Source organism: Ursus maritimus, unplaced genomic scaffold, assembly GCF_017311325.1.
Source record: "Ursus maritimus isolate PB19 unplaced genomic scaffold, ASM1731132v1 scaffold_8, whole genome shotgun sequence".
NCBI classification, from domain to species: domain Eukaryota; kingdom Metazoa; phylum Chordata; class Mammalia; order Carnivora; family Ursidae; genus Ursus; species Ursus maritimus.
Window position 1 is genome coordinate 29,010,602 of NW_024426996.1, and position 16,360 is coordinate 29,026,961.

Here is a 16,360-nt window from a genome sequence, read left to right on the forward strand (position 1 = left end):
ATTCCTGCTAAAATATGCAAAAAAGGGGGGGGGACCAGGGTTCCTACAGTTCCTAAACACACAGCATTATTTTAAGTCCACTAATGCATAAGAAAGCAAACTTGCATCAAGACAAGAAAGAAGTACAACAGGTAAGTGTCAATCTTTACCAATTTATTTTATACAAAACAGTAGCAATGTAGAATATGGGAATTATCTTCCGCTGCCACACACGCAAGTTGTGAACATTCCAAGCCAATGTATACAGTTTGGAGGGGAAGGCTAAACGACAGCATCAACCATGCTACTGAACATAGGAATTTTTTATTTAAAAAGATTAAAAATTAGATAGCAATGTCTTCTTAATATTGCTCTCATTATTGAAGACTGAAGAAAAATAAAAAGTGACTTTTTAAGATTAAAAAAAGAGGGAAAAGGAGAAACAAAGAGGCTGCTACAACACTGCCATACTGTCAAACCATCATACTTCAATATTTGCATACTCGATAGCAGCATTATTTTTACTGAACCGTGTGCAACTACATTTAGAAACACATCAAAGCAAAGTATCATGGCAGTCATCAATCAAGATCCAAAAAAAAAAGAAAACAAACAAAAAATAACTCTAGGATGAACACACTATAAGTAGATGAACATTTATGGAGAATGAATCAATATCTACATTCTTGGACTGTTCCATTCTGCTCCAATAGAAGTGTCAGCTCAAACTGTCAACTGTGCATTTTTGGAGGATTTGAGTTTTTCCAGTTCTTATTATACTGCATGCTTGGAACAAAGAGGGATATAATAAACCCTTCTACACAATGAACTTTAAGTAGACCGCTGAAAATAAATTTACTACTTGTAAACACACACAAAAAAAAAAATACAAGATTTTTTTATCTTTAAACAATCAGTGCTTCCAAAAGCGCATTATCTTCTATATCGACCTCTCTCCCCTCGGTCTCTGTCCCGGTCACATAATCGCTCTCTTTCTCTTTCTCTATCACGTCCTCTATCTCGTTCTCTGTCTCTTCTGTTATCTCTAGGGCGGTCTCGCTCTCGCTCCCGATCTCTTTCCCGGGGTCTACTTCTCCGACCACTGACAACAGCTTGTGTGCGACGAAGGAAATCATCCACCCTCATGTCATAATCATGCTAGAAAAGGTTAAGAAATGGGTTAGATTTGTTAAAAAAAAAAAAAAATGGAACTTAAGAGTCCCTATATTGTAGTTACTATACGGTAGAGAAAATCTAGAGAAACACACTAAGGCGTTAATTCATAAAACAATTTTGACAGTGCTTAGAAAAAGGATTCTGACGTCTTACTAGACACCTACAACAGAAATTATTCAAATCTTGCTGAAACTCACTTCGTGAAGTCTGCTATATAACCTCAATGACTTTTCCATCCAACCTTTTTAATAAGATTTAGGCCAAAGTAATCACCTGTTGATGACTATCAACCATCATGGATACAAGCCTGATGCCAACTATGCTAAGCATCATCAATGTTTTTCTGCAATTGGTGAACCCTACTTTTTTTCCTTCTCTGATTCTACAAACTAACCTGAACCAAGTCTGCCCTCTTATGGTAAAATCAGGAATTCTTACATTCCAGATTTTCTTTCAAACTCAACAACTGTTAATGACAAACTTATGAAACAGGATGTAATTTTAAGAAAATATGGAGATTGCGAAGTCTAGTCCACACAGACCTAATAATACATAAAAGGCTGAGGAGGACGAGAGAGGGTAAGATGAGCAATTGTCCAAGTGAGGTCCAAGTTGTCACTGTGGCTACTTAAAGCTCGATCCCCGCTCTAGCTTTTTTTAATCAATTTATTAATTGATTTGAGAGAGAAAGAGAAAGAGAACATGAGCCAGGGGGAGGAGCAGAGGGAGAAGCAGACTCCCCATCCAGCAGGGAGCCTGATGCGGGGCTCGATCCCAGGACTCCGGGACCACGACCCGAGCTGAAAGCAGCTGTTGGTTCTCTGCTCTACCTTTCTACTCTTAGATCTCAACTCACCTTTACTTACTTAAGCTTGGTCTTTTTTCAAAAAGTCAGCTCAAATATTCAGAATATAAGGTTCAAAAACACAATTCCACCTTACTTCTCACATACAACGAATACATGAATATATTAGCATTATATATATAAACTGAAGAATTACATAAAAAGGACAAGTACCCTTTACTAAAAGAATCTTATAAAGAATTCCTATTTTGAAAATTATTATTTATAAAAGGCATTTTTAAAAACACCACAACCCATCTAGCCAACTAAGATTTCATCATACATAGGCCATGTATTTCTTCCTGTGTGACTGAAAAAAAAGTCTATTAGTCAATTAGGATTCTTAAACTGTTTCATTGAATATTAAAGATCCTAAAATGATTTGATTTTGAAGAATTAGTATCCTTACAAGAATAAAAAAATAAATAAAAGTATCTCAAAGACAGGCTGGGCTACTCTGACTGGCCCTGTCAAATATGCATGCTCTTCAACTAAGTGGGAAGATAAAGAATGTTTATTTGGTCCAGCCAAAAAACTCATCATGTCAAGTATGGGGGCAGGGAGGAGGGCAGGGATGTCCAACCTGTACATTCTAACAACCAAACTACCTTTCTAGGAATATCAAATTTATACACAAAGGAACTGTAATAACAAGTACAAGAAGACAATTTCAGTTTCAAAAACTAAAAGTACTATTGGGGGAAAAAAATGAATACCAACCATTTAATAATCTCAATTTAACCAGTATAATGAAAACCCAGTAACCTCAAACTAGAGACTGCCTTTTATTCATCCTGTTCTAAAGTGACCAAAAAAAGCTTTTCATATCAACCGTATCAAATTATTAGAACCAATAATTACTAAAAGACGATTATTCATCTGCCTTTCTTAACATCTGTTTGTCATTTGTTAGCATTGTCTTAAGAATCAGAGGTGAACTGTCAAAATCTGGCAGAGAAACAAATAACTAAATGAGACTGGAGATGACCTGTTAACTAACATAATACACACCATCTATCCTATGAAAAGTCCAAATATACAGAAAGCTTAGAAATACCTATTTGTAATAATAATTAGTTATAATTGAAGACCCCTGTATGGAAAGAAAATATTCCTAGTATACGATATCCCTATGATATTACCTAAGAGTTACAAGTAGAAGTTGCCTCAACTTGAGCAATCTACTTGATCAGTGAAAAGAAATATAGTCTATTTAAATAATCCAAAGGGATTAGTCATTTTTAATAAAAACAAGTTGTGAATTACTCACAACAGCATTCAGTAAGAACATGAAACAGTCCACCATTCAACATGATATAGTCTCCCCAAATTTAAATTATCAACAGAATTCAAAGTAGTTCCCTCACACTTGAGCCTTCTCGTGCACTTACTACTCGCTTATCTCTGTATCTTGCTTCATGTGGTACTGGGTGATGTCCTGAGTAAGGGGGATGAGCTTGAGGAGGTGGAGCATGGTGTTGATAGTAAGGATGGTGTGGAGGTTGTTCCATTCCAGGATAAGGAGCCTAAAAAGAAAACCACTTCCATAAACATCTACCAAATATCCTTGTAAATAAACCACTCTTAGAATTTTCCTTTCCAAACGACCTATCCCAATTAATTCAATAATCTTACGATCCATTTACTCTAATGACATTCAGGTTCTTCAAAATATCTTCTTTATGTGCTTGAAGGTGTGTGCATAATGAACTAATTATACATCCTTTAAGATTTAACAGCTTACACTTTCATACCATATCACTTAAATACTAATAGAACACAACAAACTGTTATACAATGCCTACAATGAGCTAGGCACTGTCCTAAGCACTTTATACATCTTATTTAAGTAATTCTCACAGCAACCCAATGAGATAGGTACCGGTATTTCTGGTTTACGAAAGAGGAAACTGAGCCACCAACTGGTTAAGTAATTTGCTTAAAATCACACTGCTAGTAAAGAGGTGGATCTGGGACACAGCATCAGGCATCCTAGCTCGAGAATCAACCATCTTAACCACCATGCAAACATCTACCCTTAAAATATCCTCCAGGACCTACTGAATTTTTAAATACCATTATAAAATGAGTTAAAGGCAAACCAAAGATTATTTTCCTAGTTAGCACCAAGATAATACTCTTGACTTTTTAAAAATTTCACAGAATCTAAAGGAAAGCAATCTTATAATTCATCTATCTGTATACAGTACCTTAAGTGAAATAAGTCAGATGAAGAGACCACATTACAGGCAGCATTTAAAAAAAAAAAAAAATGAACAATAAGTACTACTTAAACTTCCAAGTTGTTTATTTCTCAGGAATTAATGCTTCGGCTATCCTCAATACCTTAAAAGATACTCTAATATTCGGTTTTCTTACAGAAAGAAAAAAAAATAAAAATTATGCACAGGAAAAAAAATCATGTACAAGATTTAATTAACCTTATTTTTTTTTAAAGATTTATTTATTTATTTTAGAGGAGAAAGCACAAGCGGAAGAGGGAGAGGAAGAAAGAATCCCAAGGAGACTCCATGCAGAGCATGGAACCTGATGTGGGGCTCAATCTCATGACCTGGAGATCACGACCTGAGCAGAAACGAAGAGTCAGACGCCTAACTGACTGTACCACCCAGGGGCCCCTAACCTTATTTTATAGAAAGAATTTAATGAGTATTGGGATCAAGCACTATGCTAAACTTCACACGTATTTTGTAAATTATCTTCTCCACACTCCCATAAGGTCAACATTGATATTCATTAAATTTCAAACCATACAAAGACAGGCACAATGTCCATTTCATTCACCAACCCAGCGTAAAGCAGAGTGCCCTGCACAGAATGGGTACTATTAATTTGATGAGCCAAAGAATGAACAAATGCCCACTGAGTTTTACAGATAAGAAAAAGTAAGAAACGTATTATGAAACTTATCCAAGGTCACAGAGTTGAGAAGGGAAGCCATGTGAACCCAGGCAGTTTGCAATACTAGGCACTATAATAATAAACCATAACACTTATGAATTAAACCTGTATTAACACAAATCAAATTATTCATTAGTCTTTAGTTTTAAAAATAGCCTCCCAACTATTTATCACTGCAGATTAATATATTTTAAGTCTCTTAATGGGTAACTGTAACAATCCAATTCCAAATAAGCATTCAAAATATATGAAACTGCGAATGAAATTAAACAATTTGCAAAAAAAGAATACAAACCATTCCTTGCCAAGGTGGTGGTGGTCCCATGTTATGAAATTCCCTCACATAATCATTGTAGGACTAAAATGAAAAATATTAATGTCAATAATAAAAATCAAACCCAGAACTATAAAGTAAATAGATCCTGGTTTTATGAACATTAAACATATAAAATAAAATACTTACCCCATTTAAAAACACATCTCGGCGAACTCCTGAAAATCGTCTGTTGGGAATAAGATTTGTGAAACTAAATTCAGGTAATTCATAAACTAGTTCCAAGAATGTAATTTAAAACTAAGCAAGAGTGAACCCAACTTACCTGTCTACTTCCTGGTATCGTGGATCCTTTAAATACCCTGTTCAAACATCAAGCATTTTAGTAAATCAAATTTATATTTTTCATTATGGCATTATAATTAAACCTTCCTTACCACTCATTTCAATTCTTCCCATGAAACACAGTGATGCTATTAAGTGATGCTATTATTGTATTATTCCATTTCAGATTTTCTTCTCAGATTACATAATAATCTAGGAAGTAACTAAATAACTTACTGATATCACAGAATTATAAACTGCTAGAGAGGTTTTCATATGAATCTTCTAAATCCACACCCCAATTTTCTCTAGATAGAAAATTTCTTCATTCTGCACCATAAGGAAAGTAAGGGCAGAGGGATTATCTTGAGGACACTGTAAAAGGACTTCCTTAAAACAAATGTTTACCTTCCACCGTAAGTATACACAAGCTTTGCTAAGTCAACCAGATCGTTTTAAAAAATGCAGAAGACTTAAGGGGGAGAAAAACAAAACTGCAAAAGCCACAAAAATGAAGATTATACATTTTAAGTGAAAGAACCATGGTGAAAAAAGAAATATTCTTTCTCCCCTTCTTTAATAAGGACTCAGCAAATTAAAATGTAAAAACATTTGCGTGGCCATGTTACTGGGGAAAAACTAATTTCATTCTCTGGACTATCCCATTTTGAAGAAGAAAGAGGTTTATCAAGCCACTTGTTATGTAAAAATGCTGTAATGCTAACACCAATTCTCAAATTGCTTAATTTTTATAAGTGTATTGCTGTTTTAAATAAGTATCTTCTCTTAAACACAGTTTGCCTTTTTTAATTGTGTAAAGGAAAGACTAGCTGAAAAGCTGTTGTGTAGATTACAGACCAAATACTTCTCATTCCTCTCTAAAACCATATAGTATAACTTCAGTGTCTAATTAAAGCTATATGCCACATAAGATACTAAGTATAATAGGAAATAAAAAGCGTAATAAAGTGTAAGATCACAGCTTTCCCTAACCACTTTTAATCTTAAAACATTTGTGCAGTTTCCATTTGTGAAATAATTATAAATTAGCAACACTGGGTAATTAACAGATTATGATAATGAGTCACACTAAAATGGATTAGATAGCCTTCACAAAGCAGAAGAATTTATGTGACAACTACTGATAATTTCCTATGGCTTAAGAAGTCATGTTCTAAAGTTTTCTCACTTTTAGAACTGCAGGATTACAATAAATGTTTTTGTGTTGTTGTTTCATAATTTTAAGTCAAATATCTGCAGGATTATAAAATATTAACCTGGTCTCTGGTGAAACTCAGGGGCATAGTCAATCCTTGGTTTCTTTCTGCTGTTATGAATATCATAATCTTCTGGTCGACGCCTACACAAATTAGACACATTAGAAATTAAACCAAAAACTGCTGGGAGAACAAACAGCAATGCAAGAGTTTCTGACAGAAGTAAGTACAAAGAATAGCCCATTATTTCCTTTAAAGTAACATCCTAATTTCTGGGGAACAAATCTTAAAATTTCTAAATTTTAAATTCCTCTAATTATTATAAATCAATCCTTGAATGTATTGCTGGAAATAGATATTCTCTGTAATCCTCATACTATGATGAAAAACTTGGAAAGAGTAGTTTGCTCAAAATAAATAAAATTTTAGTACTCTAAACAAAAGTAAATGAGCGGCCCTCAAACTAATGTAAATATCCAGTTTAACAAAACACTTTCCCAAATAAAGTCTCCATTCAGGTGAAAAAGCAAGGAAATAAAAAAAACTATCATCATTATACACAAGACGTAACTCTAAATCTATATATTCAAACTTATTAATACCATTTTAGAAGAAGTCTAAACAAAATTAAGAATTTCTTATTTCTTTTTGCTTTGCACAAAATTATGCTTTTCACATGAACATACAGAAAATATGATAACTTATTAAAGTGACTTTACAGGAAAGTTTTGAAAATCTTACTACTTTGAAAAACTAATTTCTATAGTTAATAACATTTAGAATTAAGGGAATTTTTTTCTAGAGACAATGCCTTAAAATAAAACTGGAAAGTAATTGGGGCAGTTTTAACAGAGTTCATAAAGCAATTTCAAAGTATATTCTTTAGAAGGTGAAATTTTACTGTCTACAGAGGGCTGCTCTTTACGGTCTCCCATAAATCTCAATGGTTAATGTAATACATCATAAATACACTTCATTTTATTTAGCATTTGATAAAGAACTACACAAAATAAAAACAAAAATTCCAAGTTTTTTTGGTAATAAATATCTCTTTACCCTTAATGTCAAATAAAAATTCTATAACAACCTGGCATCACTAGTTTTCCAGCTATTTCTTTATCAACTGCTTTCATTAACTTTTCCAACACAAGTTCACTCAAACTGCAAAGCGCAATAACCCCAAACCCCCAACAAAATAAAAACAGTTTGCATCTACAATAATTAAGACTAAGAAAATTAAAAGCTGGTTTAAAAAATAAACATACCGCTTTCTTGTAGTTTGGGGAGTGCATTTACGACCGGTATAAAACATGATAGTAACAGTTCATATAGTAGTCCAACTACTGACTTTAAGCTGTAAGCCACATACATATATGGAGGCCCTGGCAGGCTTGAGAGAAGGTGTAGTGGTGTAATAAGTATAGTTTGCAGTCCATTGCAAAACTGAGGTAAAAACTTCACTTGTATATATTGTATTGCACTGGAAACCTCTTAGCTTAAAACTTCAAAAGACATCTTGGTGTTCAGTCCTTTAAGGCCAAAAATAAGGGGGCTCTGCCAGGTTTCCTCCTACCTACTCGACAGTGTCCTTTTTAAGCTCAAAGAAATGGGGACTCTTGTTGGATTATCTGTACCTACCACAGGATGTTTCCACCAAAAGGAAACTTAACCAAAGGTTTCATCCCATCAACCATACATCCAACAGTCTTTAGCAGAATATTTTAGGTTTAGCTGTATGCAAATCTACACAGGGAAAGGTGTTGGGTGGAAGGGCTTAAATCAGTCCTTTGCAAAGACTTCTCCAATTCTGTAACAAGTTAAACCCCCTTTTCCTGGAAAATGCTGCTTAGTTCATAAAGTAGTGATCAAGAACCATGACGATCCTCTAAAAAACACTTTTAAGTCCACAGGTACTGCCAGCATCTGGAAAAGTTGTAAACAGACACAGCAACAGCCCTTCTTTTCGGTTTGTTGCCGGGTCTCCCAGGGCCACTTGATCCCCTTTGGAAAGAACCTATTGTTTTCAGAAGCTCAGCAAGATGTGTGAATTCACTGGGTACATGTTAGAGAATATCTGGCAATGGGGTTAACACATCACGGTGATAAAATTTGAAACAGTCCCAATAATGCTCCTCTTGAATATCAAGATAACTTAAAATACTTTATCCTCTAAATGAGGCGTCATCTTCTGAAAAAACATTAGTGATCCTTTATAAAAGTCCCATATCTGATAAGGCTTATCCAGAGACACACCTGAAAGAAAAGGCTTTTTACAAAATATTAACAATTTTTGCAAATAAAGACTTCCTCCTCTTCCTCCTTTCTAGCCTGTTCTTAGCAACAAAGGCCTACCTAATTTCAATTGTATACATTGTATAATCAGAATATTATCTAATTTAAACTGGTTATCACTCTTTAGCAAATAATTTTTTTCTGCATAAGGAAAGATCCCCATTTTCCTCTTGAAAAATGACTGAGACCAAGGTGACCATGTGAAATCCTCAATGAAGCCACAAACTAGTCCATGCAGCTTGATTTGAGGATTTTCTCTTTCTTCTTTACCGCAGGACAAACTTTTGACGAATCACATTCCTCCATCATGTTATTCTGATACATGTGCCTATTATCAGTCCAAAGAACGTTTCTAACCTTCCCACATCCCGGACTGGTTCTCGACGGGATGGACGTCCTCTTGATCGGGGCTGAGAATGCATTCTTCTCTTGTGACGCATTTTATGAATGACCTGATACAAGTCAATACTTTCATCGGGGGGAAATAGAAGACAAAGCTGGGTTCCACATTCAAGTTCAATTTCCTAGAATAGGAAAGTAGTAATTTACAAGACGAAAACAGGAGAAACTTTCAACAGACTTGTTGTATTTTCCTTAAGTATGAGAACAAAAACAGACTGACTTGGAAACTTCCTTCTCAAGGCTGATGATCATACAGGATTCCAAAAACTTCCTTGAAAGGTTTTGAAAAAAACCTTTTCGAAGTGTTTCATTTATTTATATAAGGGTAAAAACTACAAATGTAGACTCTCCAAAGTTTAATACGCCAATGTAATTGCTTAAAACTCCGTGACAACTGTCCTCTACAAATAAAGGAATATTTCTTTGGCAAATACAAAAATATCGGCAGAGGAAAAACATGTTAGTGTGTGCCAACAACTTTGATAATTAGGAACTGCTACATACACTAAAATACATTAGATTAACTAACAAAGAGATACTAATGTCTGGACTTTTTTAAATGAGTTTTTATTTTCAACTACCAACAGTTTCATTTATGAGCAATGAAAGCACACCATTTCTGGTTCAAAGTTATGTGTAGAAACTATGAGGGTCAAAGATTTGGGTTTGTTTTAAACCACCACACTTTTAATTTCATTTGCAGACTTGAAAACCTGAGTATATATACTTTTTATACAGCTTCCTTCTATTCAGAAAACTTCAATGAAGATGTTATAATGGCATGTCGAAAATAATACAAAGTGCAATAATAATATAATGAAAAACAATTTAAAATTAGGACCAGAATTTCTCTTCAAAAAGTTTTTTCAATTGTATTAATGAAAATACCATATAAAGATGCCTGTCTTTCAACATTTATGGAGGTCTTATTAAATGGTCAAAATCACAGTAATAATGAATTCTAAATAAGAATACTTCCCCTTAATCTGTCACATGAATTCTTTCAGAAATGGCTTAGAAATGTCCTTCAATAAAAATCTCTAAAAAGATTGATTAAATGTGTGTGTTTTAAATAATCAATTAAAACAACAAACCTGTCCATCACGTCCAATTTTTACTGGTTTATGTTCATTCCAAGGATTGGTGAGATGAGCTGACTTAGTGAAGGGTAATTCACGCCTAAATACAAAGTAATGTCAATTATATTCTTTTGCAGAATCCTTTAGGGACCTTATACTAAACTTCAGCAGTTAATCTTGATTTAAATGTGACTAAAATTTAAAGAATCACTTAGACTAGTAGCACTTATTCCCCAGAGAAGAGTAGCCCCTTTAGAGATGTGTTCTTTCCACATTCTCCAGTGTTCTCAAAAAAAAGCAAAATAATATAGTACTTAAGAACATGAGCTTAGAAACCAAGACAGTTTGGGTTTAAATCCCAGCTCTTAACTTCTGAGGCCAAGTTTCTTCAGCTTATAAACAGTATCACTACCTATACTTCATACTTGTTCTCAATAGTGTGCAAATGAAACTATATATAAAACGTTTAGCTATCTCTTGCTTCTGTGTACTCAAAAGAACTGTTTTTATTAACTAATCAACACGGAGCTGAACTTTAATCAGACCATTAATACCAAATTAAACTGTCCTCTACCTGTCGTTCAGGCCTGCTCTCCCAGATTCAAATGTCACCTCCACCTTTTTTAAAATAAATCTTAATTTATTTGAGAGAGTTAGAGCATGAGCGGGGGGGGGGGGGGGGGGCAGAGGGAGAAGCAGAGGCCTCAGCTCTCCCCCTTTCAGTAAGGCAATATTCCCTACTACCCATGGAATGGCTCTTGACAATACGAATGTTTACTTATAAATTCATCTATCTGCACACATTAATTATGCACTTCACTTACATTACAGTGCAGTACCTATATAACTTAAACAAACCCTGGCTCTATGCTCTGAGCCACAGGGCAAAATGGTCTCACCAACATAAAAAAGATATCCTATATTTTTATATTCTTTATCAATCTAGCACAATGCTGAATACAAACATGACATGCAATAAATACCTGCTACTTGTCAAGAAATAATCAAATAACAGCATTTGAGAAGGTTTTATCTATGTGTGCATTAAAGTGAGTAATGCCAAATTAAATAAATGCTTTAAAGAACTATTTATTGTATCTATGGTACACATGAAAACTGCTCAGTCCAAAGACATACAAGGATGAGTAAAATAAAGAGCTGCCTGAGGGGTCCCTGGGTGGCTCAATCAGTTAAGCAGCCAATTCTTGATCTTAGCTCAGGTCTTGATCTCAGTGTCGTGAGCTCAAGCCCCACATTGGGCTCCATGCTGGGCATGGAGTCTATTTGAAAAAAAAAAAAAAGGAGCTGCTTGCATTCCTAAGTCTTCTTCCACAGCTATCAAAAAAGAAAAAACGAGCACACACAATTATTTTGGTAAAAGAATGGGTACCACAAATAGAACAGACAAGTTTTGTTGTTTTTAATATGGATGGCCATATCTATTTTATAGAAAGAAAATAATCAAAAAATGCTTCCAGAAGTAGCATATGGAATATGCCTCAAAGAAAAGTGACCCAAGAAAAGCCAAATGTCAGGAGCTAAGGAAGGGAAGCAATGAGAGAGCTTGTGCAAAGGTATAATGGAGAAGAAAAAACACAAACAAGAAATTGATCCAGTGAGTAAGCTACATAAGCATTTATTCTAATCTTTTACAAATTTTCTTAAAGATGAATACAGAATGCTCAAATTTTATAACTTCTTTAAACCTTGGAAAAAAAGAAATGTATATCTAAAGTCAAAGTAACAAGGTGGCATGCTCTGTGGTGATGGTGATGTGAACATACAGGGGAAGTGGCCTATCAGTAATGGAAATGCCCACTACGTATTACTAAAGAGCTTGAATTCTTAGTGTAATATTCAAGAATGTATACATATACAAAATATATATACAGATTTTGTTTAACTTCTCAGACTATCAGAAGTTAAAAGAAAAAAAGAAGACTATCACTAATAAGTCTACACCAAACTCTAAAGTATCCAGAGGGAAATCTCTATCTAGTTAACAATTCTTTGTGCTTTAATACTTTCTTAGATTTTCGCTCTAAACTTCCAGTTAAAAAAACAGTTATATAGGAAAGGAATAAATAACCTACAACCCACCAAAATATAGGAAAATGACAAATTATTGCTGCACAAAGTTATGTTATTTAAATATTAGCAATGGAATACTGAAAGTCCAAAATAAAACCATATGTTGAACTGGTTGATTCACTTGGGGATTAATCTTCTGTGGTAGCACTGGTTCTAACTAGCTAGATTCTAGAGATATTTTTCTGTGTTGACAAATGTCTACCAAGAAAAAAACCAAGAACTGTGAGGCCCTAAGCAAAACAAGACTCAGAATATGTTAAGAGAAACTGCAGGACCATGGTCATCACAATTATAGAATAAGCATCCTAAAAGTTACCTTTTGAACAGACACATGTAATGATGAAGCCCTAGCTTTACTGTGGGTACTCTGGAGAACATGGAAGTAACTCACTGATTTAAGGGGCCTGGTTAAGTGGAAACAAATTAAAAAAAAAAAAAAAACATACAAAGGTTCTTATGTACTGGACAGTGTCAGGTTATTAAAGTTAAAAGGAATAATGGAAAAATTCTAAAAAAAAAAAAGAGAAAATGGGTTATCTGGAATGGACATTAAAGGGAGGACCATAAAATATTGTCAATAGATTTAATTCTGGATGAATGATATTTCATAGAGTACAACCTTATTTTGAACTAACTCCCAGTGACAACTTAAATAAGTCACTTTTTGTGGTTCCTCTCCTATCTGCCCAACATGGCACCATGTGGTCGTGAACTTCAGTGTGTCTACAAAATACCTGAGTCATTAGAAATGTATCAGTTTGGAGAGTATCTCAAGATTCTGAATTTTAACAATCAGATACTACTGATGCAAGTAAGCTAGGGACCACACCCAAAGAAACTTATGTCTAATTATTATTAAATCCAAAGGGTGCTTAAATAAGTCTATCATAACTTTTGTATCTGAAAAGAAAAATACTGATAGCAGTTACTGTTACTGATAGCAAAGCCTTAATTGTTTATAAAGTTTGATACTTTTAACTGAGTCAAATGTAATTCTCAGTTTATATAAAAAACTTAAAGAGTACAAGAGACTTATCCCAAGGAAGGATCAATGTAATAAATAATTACAAGCCCCTCAGAACTCTTAAGTATTATAAAACTACTCTTGAACATAAGTGATGAGTATTTTCAAAATTAAAGTTATATAAAAAAACTAAAGTTATAATTAGTATTTTTACAGAGGGCACCTAAGTGGCACAGTCAGTTAAGCATCTTACTTTGGTTCAGGATCCTGGGATCAAGTCTGGCCTCTGGCTCCCTGCTCTCAAGCAGGGAATCCGCTTCTCCCTCTCCCTTTGCCCCTCCCCCTGCATATGTGTGCGTGCTCCCTCTCTGAAATAAATAATCTTAAAAAAAAAAAAAAAAAGAATATTCATTCAGAGCACAGGGGTGGCACAGTCAGTTAGACACCCAACTCTCAGTTTCGGCTCAGGTCTTGACCTCAGAGTTGTGGGATCAAGCCCCATGTCAGCCTCTGTGCTCAGCACAGAGTCTACTTGAGATTCTCTCTTCCCTTCTCCCTCTGTCCCCTGACTCTTGCGCTCTCTGAAATAAATCAATCATAAAAAAGGAAAAAAAAAGAATATTCTTTCCAGGTACACCTAAAACTTAACTTAAATACAATAAAGAAACTTTACTACCCAAAATTTCATACAAAATGTTAGTAGGATCGACTTCTGGGTTTGCACCTCTTCTGTTGGTGTACGCATTTCAAACTAGTAAACAGCCAATAAGTCAATGAAAAGGAATAGAAAGACAATAATATATGAACAAATTAAGCTCACCTCCTGAAATAAACAAATTTCCTTATCAAGAATTTGGAAATGAAGGTTAACCGAATAACATTCAAAACAAAATTTGCTGCAACAAGTCTAAAACTGGGTAATTATTTTGTCTCCTAATCCTAGGACATCATCTCCAAATATTTTCCAGTAACACCAATGTTTCAAATCATAAAACCAGAGACTAACAAACTTCTTGGGCCTTTACAATTATAGTCATCCAAATAAATAAATATGTCAGTTTATCTCTGCCAAGAAATAGTAAGCACCCTGTTTACCCTATAAAGTGCCACCAGATTTTTTAATTTTATGATTTTAATTTGATTATAATTTAAGTGTAACTTAATTACAACCTTAATTTCTAAACCATAAATTTATATTTAAAAACCCTGGGTGCAATGGAGAGGGCAATATCACCTATAGTCTCACTATCCTAACACTGCATTCCAACATTATAATTATGTAATTTTTTTGTTAAGTTTTTCCACGTTGTTACATGGATAGTTACTTCCGCATACTACATTTAAGTAACAAACCACAATTTACTTAACCTATTCCCTATACAAAGTAATGATGAGATGAGGAATAATGATATTATTTTCATGCAGACAGCTGTTTGCTACAGTATCAACAATCAACCTAATGCACTCTTTTTAACTGTATTGTTGCCCGTGTATCTTCATTAGTCCTTCACTGTCCCATAAGTAAAAGTTTAACTCCTTAGGCTGGCCCATATTACTATTCACCTTTGTCTTTTGTTCTCTTTATCATCTGCTTCATAAAAAAAGGTGGCTCCCTATCCCACTCACATACCCCCCACCCTTCCACCTCCTCAGCCCAATGGTCTGTTTCCATGCTCTTCTTTGAGCTAGTTTGCCTTCCAGAATATGAATAGTAGTTTTCATTCTTATTATTCTTATCCAATTCCTCCATCTCCATCAAAGTCCAACACCTAAGCTAACTTTAACTTAAAAGAAATACATATGGTCTGTTGCAGGTAATTTTTTTTTTTACTGAAATTAATTTTATAGGCAATAAATGTGTGCATGTCATATAAAGTTCACTCAACTCAGCATGGGGGTGGCACAGTCAGTTAAGCACCCGTTCTATGTTAAAATAACTTTTTATGTTAAAATAACTTTCTATGTCCAGGATGTAACCACTTGTGCCCAAGGTGCCAATATCAGCAAACTGAAGCTTAGATTTAACTTCTGTATCCCTGTAAGTGCCAATCCCCAAACACCAACCCACCCCAGTATGGGCTTTCTCATCCCAAACAAGGTTGACAACGTAGCCCTATCCAGCCAAACATTTTCTATTTGTCTCTTCCTTATTCTTTATTCTTTATCCTATAAGAGCTTTCTGCCTTCTGCCGCATTCTGCAGTTCTCCACAGGACACTGACCATTTCATGAAGTGTTAAATGAAGTTTATATCACTTAAATTAACTTCTTTAATCATTTTTTAACAATGCACAATCATTCAGTAAGAATGTAAAAATAGTGGTAATAACTCAGTGCTCAAAATGAGTCTATTTTTCTAATAAACATATTTAAATCTTAATTACATCAGTTTCAAAACATCATAATGCCAACTAAACGTGATTTGCTAACTTCCTTAAGAAACAGCAGTTGTTCACAACTGAATTAGTCACCTCCAAAACGTCAGCCAAGTTAAAGAGTGACTATTAATTTCCTACTCCAGTTACTAAATAACATATTAAATCACTAAAATCATATAGATCTATCCAGGTAACATCTCAGGCAACTGTCTAATTCATGACAAACTTATCAATGTATTACTAATATAGAGAACAAATGAATACATTAAAAGCTCTTGACTAAATAAACCTTTGCCCTTTACATCCTGTATTTATGAAGACAGCGGACAAGACAAGCAAAACATGTTGATGTATTTTTACTTTAACACTGCTAAATTTTTTGCATCCATATCAGCTTAGGAATGAAACCAAAAAAAAAA

At 34.3% G+C, this 16,360-nt stretch overlaps 1 protein-coding gene across 4 annotated transcripts in view; it reads right to left on the bottom strand.

Annotated features, from left to right (window-relative positions):
• Nucleotides 1-132: 132 nt before the first annotated feature.
• Nucleotides 133-16,360, bottom strand: part of YTHDC1 (YTH domain containing 1) — a 35,481-nt gene continuing 19,253 nt past the window's right edge. For 2 of the 4 annotated variants that reach the window (XM_040625177.1, XM_008708705.2), the window contains 8 exons: nt 10,525-10,609; nt 9,386-9,552; nt 6,797-6,879; nt 5,521-5,557; nt 5,385-5,424; nt 5,217-5,279; nt 3,391-3,525; nt 133-1,137 (listed from right to left, as the gene is read on the bottom strand). In XM_040625177.1, the coding sequence (XP_040481111.1) occupies nt 913-1,137; nt 3,391-3,525; nt 5,217-5,279; nt 5,385-5,424; nt 5,521-5,557; nt 6,797-6,879; nt 9,386-9,552; nt 10,525-10,609 (835 nt within the window). In that variant the 3' untranslated portion in view covers nt 133-912. Of the gene's footprint in view, nt 1,138-3,390; nt 3,526-5,216; nt 5,280-5,384; nt 5,449-5,520; nt 5,558-6,796; nt 6,880-9,385; nt 9,553-10,524; nt 10,610-16,360 lie in introns of all 4 variants that reach the window. The other 2 variants (XM_040625176.1, XM_040625175.1) reach the window with 1 other exon arrangement.